Below are 19086 nucleotides of genomic sequence, written 5' to 3'. Positions count from 1 at the left end.
AAAAAAAAAAATCCTTAAAATATAGATTCCTCTATAACCTATGAACTTAAAAATCATCAAGTACCTACTTGTAAGTTAACTAAATCTTATTTAAAATCTTTATAATTATAGGGGCCTTATACAAGGGAACTTGGGCTTTTGGTCTCATACTGAGGAGGCCAGTCAAGTTCTCATTAACCTCTCAGGTGTGCAAGGCAAAAATTTTCCCTCATCTTCTGTTTCTCCATAAGGCTTGTGGCTTCATTCATTCAGCCAAATATTTGAGAATTTACTATATTAGGCATTGGGAGGCAATGATAATAAACACAAGCCTAATGTTCCAGGAGTGTATGATCTAATAAGGAGGAGGATGGCTAACAAGAAAATAAGTGTGACAGCATAATGTAATAAATGGCATTATAAACATTAAGGATGGAGTGTTAAGAAAGAAAATTAAGACACCTAGAGGACTTCCTTGGTGGTCCAGTGATTAAGACTCTGGGTTTCCACTGCATGGGGTATGGGCTTAGTTCCTGGTCAGGGAACTAAGATCCCGGATGCAAAAAAATAAAAAGACCCCTAAATTAATATTTGAGGGTAACAGAAGTCCTCCCAGGGAAGATAACATTTAGGCAGAGATCCAAAGAATTGATTAAAGAGAAGGGATCAGCAAGAGTATTCTTGGCAGAGGAACCATCGGGGACAAAGGACTAAAGCTCAGAGAGAAGACGGTTCATTCGATGAACTGAAAGTAGTTTAGCAGAATTGAAGCCATTTGACTATAAGGCCGGATTGAGTGGGACCTTAACAGTTAAGCTAAGAACTTTTGAACTCTTCAGATAGTTCATTAAGGCTGAATTCTCTTCTATTCTGGTAGTTGACTAGAAAGACTGTGCTAAGTGAATGTGTGGAAATCAGAGGATATGCGAAAATTAAGTGACAGCTTAATTTTGGCTGTAAATTCCTCTTCTTGTTTGCCCCACAATGCCGTCTTAGGGTGGCATCTGATAAGGTAAAATTTCAAAAGAGCTGTCCTGGGACTTCCCTGGTGTTCCAGTGGTTAGGACTTGGTGCTTTCACTGCAGTGGCCCAAGCTCAATCCCTGATGGATGATTTTCAGAAATGAACAGTAAGGGAGATACTAGGGCTCCATTGCTAAGCAGCACAATAATGATAATACATGCAAATTAACATCAAATTAAATTTGTTCTAAGTTACATTTTATTATAACACTAATTTCTGTTCACTGAAGTCTGAGCAAACATGTACAGAAGTCAGTGTTGCTAATTTGGTGATACATGTAATTTTTAAAAAGCAAAAAGAACACTACTCTGAACACTTACCTTCCTGTGCCCAAATGAAGAGGATAAAACAACTACTAGAAGCTGAAAAGAAAAGAGACAAAGCAAGACATGTTGTCTACTTGAGTTTATTCTGTTCTTTTTTAAAAAAGGAAAAAAAAAAAAAAGAGGTGAGGGATGGAAGGGGAGATAACCCATAAACACTGTGAACAGGAACCAAGACTCCAAGACTTGGGCGTCCTCCCCCAATCCTCAACCTCAGTTCTCCAAGAGACTCCCACCCATCCAATTTTCTTTTAAACAAGACACCCAAATCAGCAGCAAAGGTACCTGGGATAGTCACTGAGATCTTGAACACTGGGGATAGGAGAGAGAGAAGTCCAAAAAAACAGGAGTTAGGGGAAAAAGGGAAGGAATGAGGGAGAGGCTAGGCTCTGGAGGACGGAGTCGGGCCATGAGAAGTGGAAGTGAGCCAGTCCGGGGATACCCCTCCCGACTGCTGCTGCCCACGTTCCCCAGGACCCCAGAGAGCCCCACGGTTTGTTCTGCAGTCCATCCCCTAATCCCCGAAGGCCTCACAGGCCCAGCTCCAAGTCCTCAAGCTCCTCCTCCAATGCCCTCCTCCTCGCTAGCTTCTCCAGCTGCTCTTTGCTGGGCTGGCTGATTTCTCCAGCCTGGATCCGCTGCTGCAGCTCTTCCACCTGCCGAAGCTTCTTCTTTAGGTTCTTTATCTTCTTGGCCTTCTCAGTGGTGGCAGCTGAGTCAGGCTGGTCTGAGGCGGCCGTAGGCATTGCCCGGGAGGCCTGTGGGGCACTGGGGACCTGGGCTGTCTCTCCCAGAGACACCTTCTCAAGAGTCCGGCTCAAGGCCTCTGCCTCCCCTTTCTCTTGCTGCTGCCGCCTCTTCTCCTTCCGCTTCAGGTTGCGTTTGGCGGTCTTGGAGAGGGCTGGCTCACCGCCTTCAGGCCTGGATGCGGTGATGGGGGCAGTGGCCTCTGGGCTCAGGCCGGGGGGCAATTCTGGTTTACTCTTGAAAAACTTCACATACTTGTTCTCATACCTATGGCGAACAGTGTCAAAGAATCACTGACTTTTCGAGTCCTGTTCCCAACCTCAATCTCCATCACCCTTCTCATTTTCCTGCTGCCTTCCTCTCCCTCCAGGCGCCCCCTGACTTTCCTCAGTTCTGCAGATTGGAGGGTCCCTAGGTTTTGGTGGTTCAAACGGTAAGGCCTGCGATGCAGGAGACTCAGGTTCGATCCCTGGGTCAGGATGATCCCCTGGAGAAGTGAATGAAAATCCACTCCAGTATTCTTGCCTGGGAAATCCTATGGACAGAGGAGCCTGGTAGGCTACAATCCATGGGGTCGCAAGAGTCAGACCGAGTGACTCACACACACATAGGTCCTAAAGCTCTGGATCTCTGCATGGTATTTACAGATTCTGCTGATCAGAGGCCCTAGAAACTGGACTAGTCAGTCATTTGGTTACTCATCCCTCACTCACCCTTGAATCCCAGCCCCCTCCTTCCATTTTTTAGGATATTGGGACCAGGAAATTCACATGTTCTTTCTTGCTGTATGGGGCCCATTAAGTACCCCCACCGCACGCCTAACCACTCACACTGGGACCTCCTCCTGGGGCACATAGCCTTCTTTCACCCTCCGCTGCTTTCGCCAGGTCCCGTCAGGTCGCTGTGTTGAGGCGATATACTTGCCTGAAATGGGAGAATTAGGTTGGAGAGTTACTCTAATTTTCAAATAGCTCCCAAAGTGAAAGAATGCATGAGTGCACAGTTTCCCCCAGTCCCTTCCACTAAATGCACCCATTAAGGCATTCTTTTCTCATATCAACCTTTACTCTCTATTTACTGAGTGCCTATACACTGTATAATACAGCATTCCTGCCCTCAGGGAGTTTCTATCTTTAATCTAGTTGGCAAGAGGGGCAGACACAGAGGAAGTTTAAAAAAACACAAGTGACATGAGGATATCAAGACAGTACATGAGTAAAAAGCCAGAAAGGGCAGAAACAAGAATCATAAGAGGGAGAAATAACCAGAGATGTTATAAAAAAGAAGTTTTACTAAGGTGGATGGTTAAAATCATTGGTCAACTTTCAGGAATCCATACCGCAGAAATAAAAGGACCAGCACACAAGGCTACAAGCAAAGGATGCTCACATTATAATAATGTTGCTACATTATTTAAATTAGCAAAAAGCTGAAAGCAACTTGAATAGCCATCAACAGATGAGTGACCAAATAGATGTAGGTCATCCGCAGGATATAACACCATGTTATTAAAAAAAAAAAGTTAGATACAAATGAACTGACCTTGAATGGTATCCATGATATACTAAGTGAAAATACAAGCTGCAGGACAATATGTAGAGATCCTCAAACTTTTTTATTTCAGAATCTCCCATATACTCTTATTTTGTAATATTATACATTTCATGATGAAATTTGTTTTTAAATCATAGCCATTAACATTATCAGAAAACTCTTTACTGTGAAGCTGTTGTGCTCATAGTGGCAGGTACAAGTTTTCCAAAATTCTAATTTCCACTTGAAGCCTTGAATTTTATCACTGGCAATAAGCACTGTCAGTTGATTTCCAAGAAATGACAGGCTCATTTCTTTCATTTACAGGAAAATGCCTATCAGATACTCAGGTCTGAATTATAGTTTTTCAGTCTTTCAAGTAAAAATAGAGTTCCATGAAAAGGAAGCTTGTTTAGCTTGCAAGTTGGACAACTGTGCCAGTGCTATTCCTTGAGACACCTATGTCACTTCAGTGGGCAGCATGTTTCATGTTTCCTTCCCATTTAATTCACAGAGAACACTAAAAAGATGTGCAATTTTCAGTTATAAGATGGATCAGTTCTGGGGATATCAGGTACAGCAAGGTGACTATAGACAGCAAAACTGAATTATATACTTGAAAGTTGCTGTGAAGAGTTTTCATATTCTTATCATAAATCAATGAAATGGTAATTATGTGAGGTAAAGGGTGTGTTCAGTTCAGTCACTCAGTCGTGTCCGACTGTTAACTAACCTTATTGTGGTAAACCTTTCGCAACATATGTAGTGTATCAAATCAAATCATAGTCACTTATAACATTGTACATGTTTTATGTCATACCTCAATTATGCTAGAAAAGTAATAAATAAAAAGATGTGTATTTAAGGGCCAGCCAGGGTTTAATTAAATTAATAATTTTTAAACTTTTGAAATAAAAAAAAAATTTTTGGCCATGCCTCTGGGCATGCGGTTCTTAGTTTCCTGACCAGCGATCAAACCTTTGCCCCCTACAGTGGGAACGTGGAGTTTTAACCACTGCACCGCCAGGCAAGTCCAAAATTAATAATTTTTATTGCATCATCAAGGATTCTTAAGTGAAATTGTCATTATTATCATAAGCATGTGGCAGTGAAGAACCCAGTGACTAGTACAGTGTTGGTCCCGCCACCTTGATTAGTGCTAAAGGGTCACAGTTTTACCCATCATTCCTTTTGTACCCTCAGTGCAAACACTTCAACCCAATAAAAGAGGCAAAAAGCATCTTAGTATATTATCAAAATAGCTGTGCTTGTAGACCTCTGGAAAGGGTCTTAGGGAATCCCCAAGGCTCCTGGACAACATTTTGAGAAGTGCTGGTGTAGAGGAGGCTCCCATTCTTGTTGGGGCAAGGACAGGCACTTAAGAGGCCCATGTGGTTTGTGTATAGGGACAAAGAAAGGCAAAGGTGTGGAAGGACACATACCAAGATTATCAAGACTTTAATGCTGGTTACCTTAAGAGGGATAACCTGGAAGAAGAGGTGGTAGAAACCATTAATCTTTAATAACATAAGTTTTAAAAACATATATCTTATGTTACACGTTTTTTTTTTTTTTTACTATAACTTCTGTTTTAAAAAGGGGAGGCAAGTAAAAAAGATTAAAAAAATAAAAAGTCAAGTCTAGAGCCTCCCACATGGATCACACAGCGTTATCTGTGTTCATAATGCAAATATCATTAATAAACTAAAACCAAAAAATATGAAAGAAAAATGGGTAAGATTTGACTGGTAGGGGTGATGCGAGAAAGAACATGAGCCAAGAAAGGCTTGGATTGTGGGGATGGCCTGGAGTATGCAAAGAACAGAAAACAGAGGAGTACAGGAGAACCAGACAGTTCATGTTGGGGAATAACACAAAGCTACGTTTAAAATTAAAAATAGGGCCATAACTTAGAAAGTCTTAAAAACAAGGTTAAGGAATTCGGAATTTATTGGTGAATAAAAGAGGGACACTGAGAACATTGTTTAGCTGCAACAGTTTAGAGACAAAAATAAAAACTCAACAATGAGAAAACAGAGGCTCCACAGAGAGAGGACTGAGATTAGGGCTTTGAAGAAAGAATCAAACTAAAGCAAATGAAAATGGAAGGAGAATAGATTCTAAACAGAATCCTATTCTAAAACAAAATTTCCAACATGGCAGTGTACACAGCCTGGGCAGGAGATGGTGACTAGACCAGCCTGGCTGAATCAGGGCTGATGTAAAGTAAATGAGAGAATGTTCAGACTTCGAAATGCCAGTTAAGGAGTTTAATATCTGGCACATGGCATGCATTCACTAAACAGCTGTCAAATGAATGAATCTTTTATCCAATGCAGAGTTTTAGGGCAATTAATCTGGCATGATGAAAAGATGAATTGTTACGGGAAAACATTGGAAACTGGGGAAATCAGTTAGAAAAAAAGACTGCAATAATCCTGGCATGAGAAAGAACTGGCTGGAAAAGGAAAGGAAGAGAATGATGCCAGATATATTATCAAAGAAACAACAGGACTTGGTAATTCACTGACTGGGGGAGGGGTAAAGAGTTTTAAAGTCAAAGACAACACACTTTGTTTCAGTAATATCCATCTTGAAAATTTAGCATGAGGAAATAGTTTCAACTGGAAAAAAACAAAGAAAAAGGAGATAGTAATCATGAAATCATGGCGGTATTTATAAATAGCTAAAAATTAAAAACAAACCACATCCAGTTATATAGGAATGGTTTATAATACAGCCAGTAAAAAATGATAATTTTAATCATTAATATGATGTAATAGAATGTAAAATATATATATACTATGATTTCTAATATTAAATGTTAGATTCATAAATTACAATAAGAATGTGCAATATGAAAAGCTATGTTTGGTGATTGGATTATGAGTAACTTTTCCTTTCAAAAATTCCCATTAATGTTGTTATATTGTGGGTTTTTAAAAGTCTCATTTTGGGTTTCAGATCTAAACGGCTTAGAGAATGAGTACACAAAGGAGGGTGAAATTATTTTTGACCAGGTGGCTTATAAAGATTTTATGTAGGACAAAGCAACTTTGTGATCTTGGGAAGACAAGCAAGATTTAGACAGGTGGGGGTAGGGGTGTGGTTATGAGGAAAGAGAAGAAAGGGAAGTATTTCAGGCTTATAGGACAACATAAACAAAGGGACAAATTACTCTAGTCATTCACCTACCTGAATTCCTTCCTGGATTACTGTTTCCCTCAGGGTATTTGGATGGACATGAAACCACACACAAAAGCCTTCTTGACCCTGGTCCTGCTAGTCTCCAGCCTCTAAGCCACTCTCTGCTCTGGCCACTGAAATAGTCACAAATCTCACCTGACTGTGTCTTTATGCCCTTCCTTTGGCTTGGAATAGACTTTTCTTTATTCTTAATGACTACTGGTCTTTAATTTTTCTGGGCTCCAAAATCATTGCAGATGGTGACTGCAGCCATGAAATTAGGAGACACTTACTCCTTGGAAGGAAAGTTATGACCAACCTAGACAGCATATTAAAAACCAGAGACATTACTTTGTCAACAAAGGTCCGTCTGGTTTTTCCAGTGGTCATGTATGGATGTGAGAGCTGGACTATAAAGAAAGCTGAGTGCAGAAGAATTGATGCTTTTGAACTGTGGTGTTGGAGAAGACTCTTGAGAGTCCCTTGGACTGCGAGGAGATCCAACCAGTCCATCCTAAAGGAGATCAATCCTGGGTGTTCAATGGAAGGGCTGATGTTGAAGCTGAAACTCCAATACTTCAGCCACCTGATGCGAAGAGCTGACTCATTTGAAAAGACCCTGATGCTGGGAAAGACTGAGGGCAGGAGGAGAAGGGGACAACAGAGGATGAGATGGTTGGATGGCATCACCGAGTCAATGCATATGGGTTTAGGTGGACTCCAGGAGTTGGTGATGGACAGGGAGGTCTGGCGTGCTGTAGTTCATGGGGTCAGACACGCAAAGAGTCAGACACGACGTCTCAAAGAGTCAGACACGACTGAGTGACTGAACTGGTCTTTAAAGGTCAAGTTCAAGTATAAACTCCTCAGTGAAGTCTTTCCTGACCTTTCCACCCCAAACCCATTTAGAAGTTGCCCTTTGTGCACCCACAGCACCTGTTTTGGCCCTTTATCAGGATCTAATGTTTAACATGATTGCTTGCTTGACAGCAGAAACTTCGTCTTTGATCTTTGAAGCACAGGACCTGAACCATGGAAGACTATAATCAATTCAAATTAATGAATAAATAAATCTAAATATCATATTAGGGAACAGTAAGAATCCAGCATATTTTGGGCAAAAAACGCATGTAACGGGAAAAGAGACTAGAAGTATAGCTCAAGCTCTTGAGCTTGAACTCAAGCTTCCTAATATGAGAGAACAAAGAAGGCCATTAAGGGAGTGGAGAAGATCTGCTCAAAGCAGTGCTTTAAGAAGATTAACCTGAAAATGTGTAACATAAACTAAAGGCAGAGGGGAAAAAAAAAACAATAGTTTCAATGTGAGAAGACTTGATTTAAATGGTCTGTATGGATGTTGAAAAGAAAATGAAAGAGAAATTTATTATAAAGAGTAAGACGGGATCTGAAGACTGCCAACATTTGAATGACAGGAAATCATTGCGCTACAGTGGATTTAATCTGGTGCTTTTCATGTTTTCTCGTATTTTTCACAACATATCTGTGGGTATATGGGCACACAGTAATAATATTCTTCACACATGGATTTTAAATGTTTATTGAGTACCTGCTGTTGTGGCAGGCACTGTAACAGGAGCTAGGGATACAACAATGAATAAAGCAAGCAAGCAAGGGTCTTGCCTTCTTGGAGCATTCATTCTAATGAAAAAGAAAGGTTAAGAACACTAACTGCAACATCACTCTTGAATGTGGACAATTTGGAGAATATAAACTACTGATATACAGAAAATCCAAAGGAGAAGACAATTTTGTGAAAATCACTAATTCAACTCTAGGAAGGCAGTGTTTTTACATGGAATTAAGACAGCTAAAAACATACATTTAAGTAAACTGCATAGAGATTACAGTTGAAGGCTTAAGACTAGTAAAGATGGAATGTGAGAAAAGATAGGGACAGAAACTTCTTGAACAGCCATGCTAACTGAAAACCCTTGGAGATGCAAACAGCCCATTATCACAAAGGAGCACCTATTTTATGTTATCTTTGGTTTCACTCTCTGGGCTTGATGGTATCCAAGTGAAGTGAAGTGAGTCACTCAGTCATGTCCGACTCTTTGCGACTCCATGGACTATATAGTCCATGGAATTCTCCAGGCCAGAATACTGGAGTGGGTAGTCTTTCCCTTCTCCAGGGGATGTTCCAAAAGTAAAGTCAAAAAGGACGGAGATATTTACAGATTCCAAAACCTAGAAATAAAAACCATGGGCAGAATATCAAGATTCTTAGGTAGCATCTCTTCTTTTTATTTTTTAAGTATTTATTTACTTTTATTTATTTATTTTAGCTTTGTAGGTCTTAGTTGTGGTATGTGGATCTAGTTTCCTTACTAGGGATCAAACTCAGACCCCCTGCGGTGGAAGTGCAGAGTCTTAACCACAGGAGGCATCTCTGAGAGAACCAAAAACAAAGAGGTTAGAGACTGCTACGTTAAGAACTTTGTTAATTTTGTTATTTCCTCACATCTCCTGTTTTGTAATCCTCAATCTGTTTCCTTAAATTGAAAAGGGCCTAGTTTTCGAGGTGGCAGGAAGACAGTGAAGATACGACACAGGAAGGCTTGAAAGAACTCCAAGGGGTGACATGGAAGTGACTGTTAAAGGTGTGTTGAAGCCCTGGTGCCTGCTTCAAAGTTAAGATCAGGGTTACAGATCTGAGCCTGAGGATGACCTCGGGGCCACCAATTATAAGATTCAGGTGTGGTTTCTAACATAGAATATTAAAAGAGAAGACCCAATTTGTAGGAGTGACCCCCCAGAAAAACAGTCCTGATTATTTCCCTCAAGAAAGAAAACGTGTCAGTGACACCAGGAAGTAATCCGAGAAAAGAAAGACTGGGACAGTACTATTCCATGGAGACCAAGAGTCTGAAATTAGGCCAGGTGATTAACAGTATTAAATACTACCAAGGGATTAAGGAAAAGGAGAACTGAAAAGAAAAAGGATATTGATTTTGGCAATTTGGAAATCCCTAATTATGTTCAAGAATACAACTTCAGAAAAGTAAAGTGGTCAGAAGCCAGACTACAAATTAATTAAATGCAGTAAACATTTATTGAAAGCCTCCTATGAGAAAAATCCTCTACTAAATGCTACGGAAATTATCAAGATCAGTAAATGGGCCCCCACTTTCAACAGTTTAAGTAAGGAGAAGGGTGGACAAGTTAGGTAAAAAAAGAATAAGATAAAAATATAAATGTCTTGGGACTTCCCTGGAGGTCTGGTGGTTAAGACTCCACTCTCCCAAGGAGGGGTCATGAATTTGATCTCTGGTTGGGGAACTAAGATCCCGTATGCTACGTGGTTCTGCCAAAAATATACAGATATATATGAATGTTTTAGGTATCCCTAAGAGACACTGATACATACTAATAGATTTCAAGAGAATAAATAACCACACCCTATTTGATGGGGGAAGGTGACACGAAATTAGGAAAAACTCAGGGACTTGACCTCAAAGACTATGTAATAGTAGTTAATAATAACAATAGTACATCAGTGGCTGATATTTGCGTAGGCAGAGAAAGAAAGGGAATTCTAAGAATAACAACAAGCAAAACTATGGCAGTGTAGGGACTTCTCTGGTGGTCCAGTGGCTAATACTCTACGCTCCCAATGCAAAGGACACAAGTTTGATCCCTGCTCAGGGTAACAGATCCCACATGCCACACCTAAGAGTCTGAATGCCACAACCAAGATCCAGTGCAGCCAAATAAATAAATGTGAATAAATAAAAGAACCTTTCAAAAGCAACACAATTTTTTCAAATATTTATTTATCTGACAGAGCTGGATCTTAGCAATGGCATGTGGAATCTAGTTTACTGACCAGGGATCAAACACAGGACCCCTCCATTCGGAACTTGGACTCTTAGCTGTTGGACAACCAGGAAGTCCCAAAAGCAACACAATTAAAAAAAAAAAATTATAGCAGTGTAAAACTCACGATATGTTGAGAACAATTAGGAAAGAACATTAATAAGTGATCACAATACACCAGGAATTTTACATATACTACCGCACTGATTCTAGACAATAGGTAGATTATCATCATCTACAGCTGAGGAAACAAAGTCTTCAAGAGATCGAAGATATGATTAAGATCACAAAGGCAGCATGTATTAATATGTACAATCTGAACTCAGTTCTGATGTGATTACTTATCAGATTATTGATATGAAGCTGACATATCAGCACACTATTTCCCCTGCTTTATACTATACTGCCCAGTTTCACTGGAGTATTAAAGCAGAGACATAGTATGTGATGGGCTTTCTTTGTGGCTCAGCTGGTAAAGAATCCGCCTGCAATGCAGGAGACCTGGGTTCGATCCCTGGGTTGGGAAGATCCCCTGGAGAAGGGAAAGGCAGTCCATGGGTTCGCAAAGAGTCGGACACGACTGAGCGACTTTCACAAGAATAGTATGTGATGATACTGTATAGAAAAGTGGTTTGTGCTCATACTAGAGAGTATCTTTAATGTAAGAGCAAATAGGCTGTATGTTAATTTGACAGACAATTCCAAAAAGATAACAGCAGCTACCCTTTATTGAGTGTTTGCTTCATGCCAATTAATATAAACATTCAGTATTTATATTAATTTGCCCAAAGTTACAATGTCAGTAAACTGCAGAATTCGAATCCAAGCTGTGGGTTCCGAAGGCTATGCTTTTTACACTACTATTGTGTATTGTGTTAAAAGTGAAAAAGAATACCAGAAAGTTCAACCTCACTAGTAATCAAAGGAAATAAAATTAAAACAATAAAATATTGTTTTAACCTATTAAAGCAGTAGAATTTTTAAAGATGAGAATTCCAATGTAGTCAAAGTGCTGAAACCAGTATTTTCACATATTGTCAATGGTAAAATCCTTTAGAAAGCAATCTAAGCAAGAGAATAAGGTAGTCCTAACATTTAGCAGCATTTCCAAAAAATATCATTATATAAAACACTACTTCTGTAAGATATTAACAAGAGTTACCCCCCAAAATTTGGTAAGTTTGAGAAATTCTGGGTTAAACACAGGAAAACAATTTTTTTGTTCTTATCAACAAAGACTTAAACACATTATGTTCTTATTCATGTGAATATTCTGATGGGAATATGGCTTACAGTGTTTCCCAAATTTATTTGACCACAGGAACCTTATTTTTATTTTAGCCTTTTATTTTATAGCACAACTCACAGGACTACTAAGTGTTCTGAGAGTTACATCCTGGAAAGCACAGCCATTCAGTATGATCCAAATTATGTTAAACAGATAATGCTATATATGTGCATAGAAAGAAAAACTAAAAGGAAACATTAACTGTAGTCATCTTTGGGCTTTGGAATTACCAAACATGCATGTGACTTATACTTTACACTAGTTAAGAAAATATTTTTCAAGTTTTCTATAATCAATATGAATTTTATAATTAATTAAAAATAAATAAAAGTGTGTACCCTCCAATCCAGTAAGTCTATTTCTAAGGAATCTATCCTAAGAAATCCTAAATGCATACAAAAACATTCATCAAGTTATTATAACAAAAATTCTAGAAACAATCTGGAAGTCCAATAACAGAAAAAAGGTAAGAGAGGGTGCATGCTCAAACAATAAAACACTCTGCCAGTATTTTAAAAGATGTTTACAAAGAGTTTTTAATAGCAAAGAAAAATATTTATGTCATGAGGTTAAATGAAAAGGCAACATATAAAAACATAAATACCATCTGATTAAAAAATGTTCTTAAAGTGCACAGAAAGATAAAGATCAGAAGGGAATATGCCAAATTTAACAGCTGACAAATTATACTGAACAAACATTATATAATTAAATTGCACTTGAGCAGTAATCTGGTAACAATGTGTAAAACCGGAACAGAGACAGAGGTAGAACAACTATTTAGGAGGTCATGGCAATATCTGCAGAATAAAGGAAACTAGAATTTTATCAGGCAGTTAGATTGACCCAAGTACTCTACTTGATACTTTGCACACATAATCTCTTCTAAACCAAATCTTTACATAACAATAACAATTACAGAACCATTTCTTAGGTACTGTCCATGTGCTTCCTCAGGACTTAGGTACTTTCTTAGGACTTCCCTGGTGGCTCAGATGGTAGGTAAAGCATCTGCCTACAATGTGGGAGACCTGGGTTTGATCCCTGGGTCAGGAAGATCCCCTGGAGAAGGAAATGGCAATCCACTCCAGTACCTGGAAAATCCCATGGACAGAAGAGCCTGGTAGGCTACAGTCCATGGGGGTCACAAAGAGTCAGACATGACTGAGTGACTTCACTTTCTTTCTTTTCTATGTGCTAGCAGCAGCAGCAGCAGACATGTACGTTAATTCATTTAAATTTTAATTAATTCTCACAATAATCCTATAATGTAGGAGTTACTATTCCTATTTCATTGATAAGAAAACTAAGTCTTGGATTCCCTAGGCTTAAAATTCCCAGGCCATACAGCTAACAAATATCGAAGATGAAATAACGGTAATGGCAGCAGGAGAAAAATGATACTTTGACTGGGGGGATGGGATTGAAAGACAATGTGAAAATAGCACCCCAGTTACATTTGTTGATAATAACAAAAACATCTAGTGCTCTGATCTTGGTTTCCTACATCACTCTTCAGTAAAAAGAACAAGGGCTCCTTGGAGAAATAGACAATTTTAGTTCTGGGACAGGAAATATACAAGATGAGCCTGGAGCACCTTCTAGCATCAAAAAGGAAGCACTAAAAAAAACAAAAACAAAAAACCCAAACAACAAAAACCTACACTAATGAGGGTATGTCAAAGGGACACAGGGCCAACTGAAAGAGCTCTCAATGTTCAAAGCTCTTGGAACATCTGAACAGTAAAATAATCCAAAGTCCATATTGATACAAATAAATTCAGTTCAGTTCAGTTTCAGTTGCATCTGACTCTGCAACCCCATGGACTGCAGCACGCCAGGCTTTCCTGTCCATTAATAAATTATTGAATAAATATATGGTGGAGAAGAGAAAAATCTCCTGTGCAGATGAATTCCAAACAATGTGTATAAATATTACATCCTTAAGGAAGGAAGTATAACTTTTTAAGTGTGGGCTGCGGATAGTGACTTTCTTCTGAAGAGTACAAAACAGAAAGGAGAAGAGGAAAAAAGTAACTTCACAGTGAAGAAATGTTACAAATACCACCTCCGGCAGGAGATCATGGTAACTATCAAGAGTAAAAATAAAAATCTATGTGATACAATGTAACTTCAATATGATATGATGAAAATGTCACTTTATTTCTATGGTCCTTCCCTAAAAAGCACCTTAACCCCAGTCTAATCATGAGAAAAACATCAAATTCCCACAGAGGGTATCCTACAAAAATACCTGATGAATATTCCTCAAAATTGTCAAGGTCATCAAAAACAAGGAAAGTCTCAGAATCTCTCAAGAGTTGAAGGTGACATGAGAACTAAATCTAATAAGGGGTCCTGAAACAGAAAAAAAAAGGTAAAAACTAAGAAAATCTGAATAATGTATGGACCTTAGTTTATAACACTTCCCTGGTAGCTCAGATGGTAAAGAATCTGCCTGTAATGCAGAAGACCCCAGTTAGATTCCTGGGTTGAGAAGATCCGCTGGAGAAGGGATAGGCTACCAACTTCAGTACTCTTGGGCTTCCCTGGTGGCTCAGCTGATGAAGAATCCTCCTGCAATGCAGGAAACTTGGGTTCGATCCACAGTTGGAATATTGGTTCATTAATTGCAATAATGATCTCATACTAATGTATGATGTTAATAATGGGGAAACTGAGTTTAAGGTATATGGAAATTATCTGTATCATTTTCTCAATTCTCCTGTAAATCTAAAACTGTTCTAAAAAAATAGTCTATTTAAAATTTAAAAAGGGAGAAAGAGAGAAATGATGCAATAAGTTCATCTTAGGTTGGCTAGAACAACGGTGCCTTTAGCAGAAATAAGGAAGGAAAAACTGATAATGATTTTGGTCAGACTGGATTTAAGGTGTGACAGTATATCCAAGAAAAAAAGCTACTCACCAAACAATCAGAAAAGGGAACTGACAACTCAGGAGAGAAGTTGGTGCTAGAAAGAAGCCATTGTAAAGACTTAAGGAACAGGGAATTTCCTGGCAAGCCAGTGGTTAGGAGATTCATTCGGTACTTTCACTGCTGTGACCTGGGTTCAAACCCTGGTCAGGGAACTAAGATTCCAAAAGCCGTGAGGCCAAAAAAGAAAAAAAAAAAAAGTTAAGGAACAAGTAAGCAGTAAGGGAATGGAAATAGTATGTGTGAACCTGATATTCAAACCAGGCTATGAACAGGAAGGAAACAGAAATAACAGACCTTAACTTCTCAATGAAATAGAAAGTGAGGCCAGTTGCCACAAGAAGGGAAAGTCACAGAGAGTTGAGAAAGGTAGGGGAAATAGCCACGTTAGGATGTAAGCATATGGAGAAAGAAGAACTGGATGCAACTTCCCTGGTGATCCAGTCGCTAAGACTGCGTTCCTAAGGCAGAAGGCCCAGGTTTGATCCCTGGTCGGGAAACTAGACCCCACTTGCTGCCACTAAGAGTCTGCATGCTGCAACTAAAGGTTCTGCATGCCACAACTAAAGACTCAGAGCAGCCAAATAAACAAAAATTTTTAAATAGAAGAATTGGAGAAAATCCATGACCTTGACAGAAGTTAACATTGTTATATTCTACCAAATGTGCTATAGTCCATGCCTTTTCTCTAGCCATGCGCTGTGGCCTAGAAGCAGAAGCCAAGAAAAAAGTTGATGGGTATGATTCAAGATAACAGAAGTGCTTGCTTAGTACAGAAGATCAAAATGAATGAAGAAAGCAATGAAGATAGTGACTGGTCACAGAGGTCCAGCAGGGCAGCATCAAAAGTAGTCACAAATGGGACTTCCCTGGTGGCGCAGTGGATAAGAATCCATCTGCCAATGCGAGGGACACCAGTTGGATCCCTGGTCCAGGAAAATTCCACATGATATCCAGCAACCAAGCGCATGTGCCACAACTACAGAGCCCGAGTGCTGCCAACTGCTGAAGCCTGTGCACATAGAGTCTGTGCGCTACCACAAATAGAAGCCAAAGCACCACAAGAGTAGCCTCTACTCCCCACTAGAGAAAGCCCATGCACAGCAACAAAGACCCAGCTCAATCAAAAATTAATTAATTTTTTAAAAACTAAAAAAAAGAAATAGTCATAAAGGTGCTGGTAGATTCAATGGAGGTCAAGGACCAGAGAAACTAAAGAGGGCAAAAAGCTGATTCTATGGGTGTGTGGAAGTAAAAAAGGTGACTGAGTAAGGAAGCTAAAATAACTGATGCGGAGCCCTGTCGCTGGTGGTGTTCTGTGTAGTAGGATATGTCGTAGGTCCAGATTGCAGTGGTTCCGATGTGTAGATGGCTTGAAAATTCAAAGGAAAATCAATAATCTCACGTTGAGGAATTATAAAAGTATTGCAGGGACTTCCCTGTTGGTCTAGGGGGTTAAAAGTCTGCCTTGCAATGCAGAGGACACAAGTTCAATCCCTGGTAGGGGAACTAAGACCACACGTGCCCTAGGGCAACTAAGTCTGCGTGACCCAATGGAAGATTCCACATGACACAATAAAAATCCCTTGTGTGGTGCAGGCAAATAAATAATAAATATGTATCTTTAAGTATTCCATAGATACTGAGTGGAGACACTGAGAAACAGAATGAAATGATATGATACGTCTTGTCCTTGGGGGCAGTGGATGTTGGCCCTGAAGTTCTAGAGAAAACACTACAATTGCATGGCAACATCTTCCAGGAGAATTACAGTGACAGTGATAGATCAATGACCTGGAAGCAGCAAGGGAAAGCAAAAAAGCAGTGTGATTCCTTCTCTTCTACACGGTCACATGAGAACAGAAGATACCTCTTGGGAGGGTAAGGTGAGATGTCATATCTGAATTTTCATTAAATCAGTTTAAAGAAAACAGTTAATAAGTAGAAATATACTGGACAATGAGTAATATTTTCAAAGCACACATCAAAAGAGGCAAATTGAAGAAGTACCTACTATGTAGAGAGCAAGAGAGGTTGTATCACTTTGAAACAAGGTGATGTTGCAGAGAAGTAGTAGAGACTTGGGTTGTCATTAGATACCATATGAGAGGTGGGTTGAGAAGTAACATGGAAAACAAGAAAAGCAAGAGGCATAAAAGGTATATTTTAAAACAGACTGCATGTACCAAAGTACACACACACACTCACTTCTATAGAATACAAGTACACAATGAAGACTACAAAAAACAGTAACTCCTTGCCTTGCACAGCATTTATAAATCTGTTTCACATATACTATCTTATTCGACTATCACCGAATAGATATGCACATTTTTCCTTAAGATGAGGAAATTAGGATGGGGCACAGCCAAATTGAAAACCTTGATTCCCAGTTTTCAACATATCAACCTCACATACACAGCAGACATTTCAGCATCTCAATCAGCCAGGTTGGAAAATCTCTGACCAGAAGAAATAGTGGGTTCTATAAACTTGTCAGAGGACTTGAGAGGCCACTAGACACCTTCTCGTTTACCTTCTACCACCTCAGATCCCTCAACTCTTATCACCATCACCAGAGAATGGTACCGAAGGGTGATGGGTGGTGTCATCAAGGAGAGAACTCCAGCTGAAAGTTGTATTAGGATCCTCTTCTCACACCTCTGGATCTCAGTGACCCAACAATTAAGATGAGGAAGAGTGGAAAAAGAAACTATGTAGCAATGAGGAGGTCTCCAACAGATACAGCTTCGATAAATAGTATTTAAATGGGGCTCCGGTAGGGTAGAAAGCAGGTACACTGAGAGATGGGGGAGGGGAAAGGGGGGATCAGAAATTGGAGGGAACTGAGAGTGGAGGCGCCCCCAAGGCTGAAGAACCCAAAAGAGATATGGGAGCTCCAACTGCTGGAGGAAAGCTAAGGACCCGTGAGGGCCCTGGATCAAGGACCAGCATTGAAGGACCCTAGGGCTTGGGTGACCGGAAGCGGAGACCCCCAAACAAGAGACCAGAAGGGGGCGCAGGTGACACCCCGTAGGAGAGAATGAATGGGGAAGGCGGTCCTGAGGGCGGGGCAAAGGAGGGGCCCCGGGATGGGCGGGGCACAGACCCCTTTCTAAGTCCGAACCCCTGCCCCGAGAGCCCGGGGAGAAGCGGCTCCGCTATTCCCGCACTCACCGCCGGTCTCGTCAGTTACATAGGGAGTCGCCATCTTGAAAACGCAAACCACTTCCGGCGTGAGCGGGCTGGGGTCCCGCCCCCCTCCCCACCGGAAGTGGAGTCCAGATCGTAACAAGCCACCATTTTAGTCTTAAAGGGAGAGTACACCATTTGGCGGACAGAAGTGAAGGAGGCGGAAACTGAAGACATAAGAGCCGTAGCCTCTTTTACTGCCATTGATACCAGTACTGAGCGCCTGCTGCGTATATAGCAGTTCTCTGGGCGCCGAGAGAAGTTCCGAGGCACAGCCCCTATCCTCACAGGCACTCTTCGTCTGTCTAGGACCTGCGGGAGAAAAGGGGGCAAGGCCCACCTGCATCCAGAAGGCGGGGGAGGGAAGGCTAGTAAATGAGGAAAAGAAGGATATTCAGGTCCTGGCCTGCGCCCAGGTTCCAGAGCCGCTTGGGGGAACGGGGCAGGGCAGCCAAACTCCGGGAACGCACTGGGCGCACCAGTGTTGGGGGCGAACGCAAGACCCCAACTGACCCTCTCTTAGAAGGCGGGGAGGTAGAAATCGCGCGCCGATTGCCCTTGGCCGCTCAGCTCAACACTCCCGAGAGAGACGCGCGAGAGGGACGTGCAAGGCCGAGGGCGCTGCCTGTCGGTCATTTGTCCCCGCAGCTACAGGGTTGCCGGCGACTCTACGGCTGAGAAGGCGCGGTGGGCGGGCGGGGCGGACAGCCCCGGCCTGGCCCTGCCCCTGGGGCGGCCCCAGGGACTCGGGCGGCGAAGTGACAACGGCCCAAGTTTGCTCTGGCCTTCGACCCGGGAGCCTCCTCGGGCTCGCCCCAGGGTCAGAGGGTAAGGTGAAGGCTGCTGGGAGGACCCAATTAGTATTCTAATTAACCTCGACCAAGTCTCAGAGCTCTGGGGATCCAAATCCGGGCAAAACGCCAATAATCTGAGCCGTACGGTCACTCCCTTTGCAGCCCTGCCCTGCCCCGTGTCTCCCTTTTCTTTAGAGAAACCCAAATGTTCTCCCTCCCCCGCATTTTTTCGGCAGCTCTTGTTCCTTC

At 41.1% G+C, this 19086-nt stretch overlaps 1 protein-coding gene across 1 annotated transcript; it reads right to left on the bottom strand.

The window, feature by feature from the left end:
• Positions 1-1376: 1376 nt before the first annotated feature.
• PYM1 (PYM1 exon junction complex associated factor) lies at positions 1377-18090 on the bottom strand. Its single transcript, XM_055395138.2, has 3 exons — positions 18029-18090; positions 2903-2996; positions 1377-2339 (listed from the first exon to the last, which is right to left on the bottom strand). The coding sequence occupies exons 1-3, from the start codon at positions 18060-18062 to the stop codon at positions 1856-1858; spliced, it is 612 nt and encodes a 203-aa protein (XP_055251113.1). The 5' UTR covers positions 18063-18090; the 3' UTR covers positions 1377-1855.
• Positions 18091-19086: the final 996 nt, after the last annotated feature.

The sequence above is a fragment of the Moschus berezovskii genome, chromosome 6 (genome assembly GCF_049115385.1).
Source record: "Moschus berezovskii isolate FMDL1 chromosome 6, NW_MosBer_1.0, whole genome shotgun sequence".
NCBI lineage: Eukaryota > Metazoa > Chordata > Mammalia > Artiodactyla > Moschidae > Moschus > Moschus berezovskii.
Note: the sequence above shows the minus strand (reverse complement) of the source record. Positions and strands in the feature narration are given on the sequence as shown.

Coding starts and splice junctions, on each gene's coding strand:
- PYM1 (XM_055395138.2), bottom strand. CDS start 18,062: ATGGCGACTCCCTATGTAACTGACGAGACCGGCG. Junction 2,997..18,028: donor TGTAACTGACGAGACCGGCG/GTGAGTGCGGGA, acceptor CTCCCATTTCAG/GCAAGTATATCGCCTCAACA. Junction 2,340..2,902: donor CCCCAGGAGGAGGTCCCAGT/GTGAGTGGTTAG, acceptor TGTTCGCCATAG/GTATGAGAACAAGTATGTGA.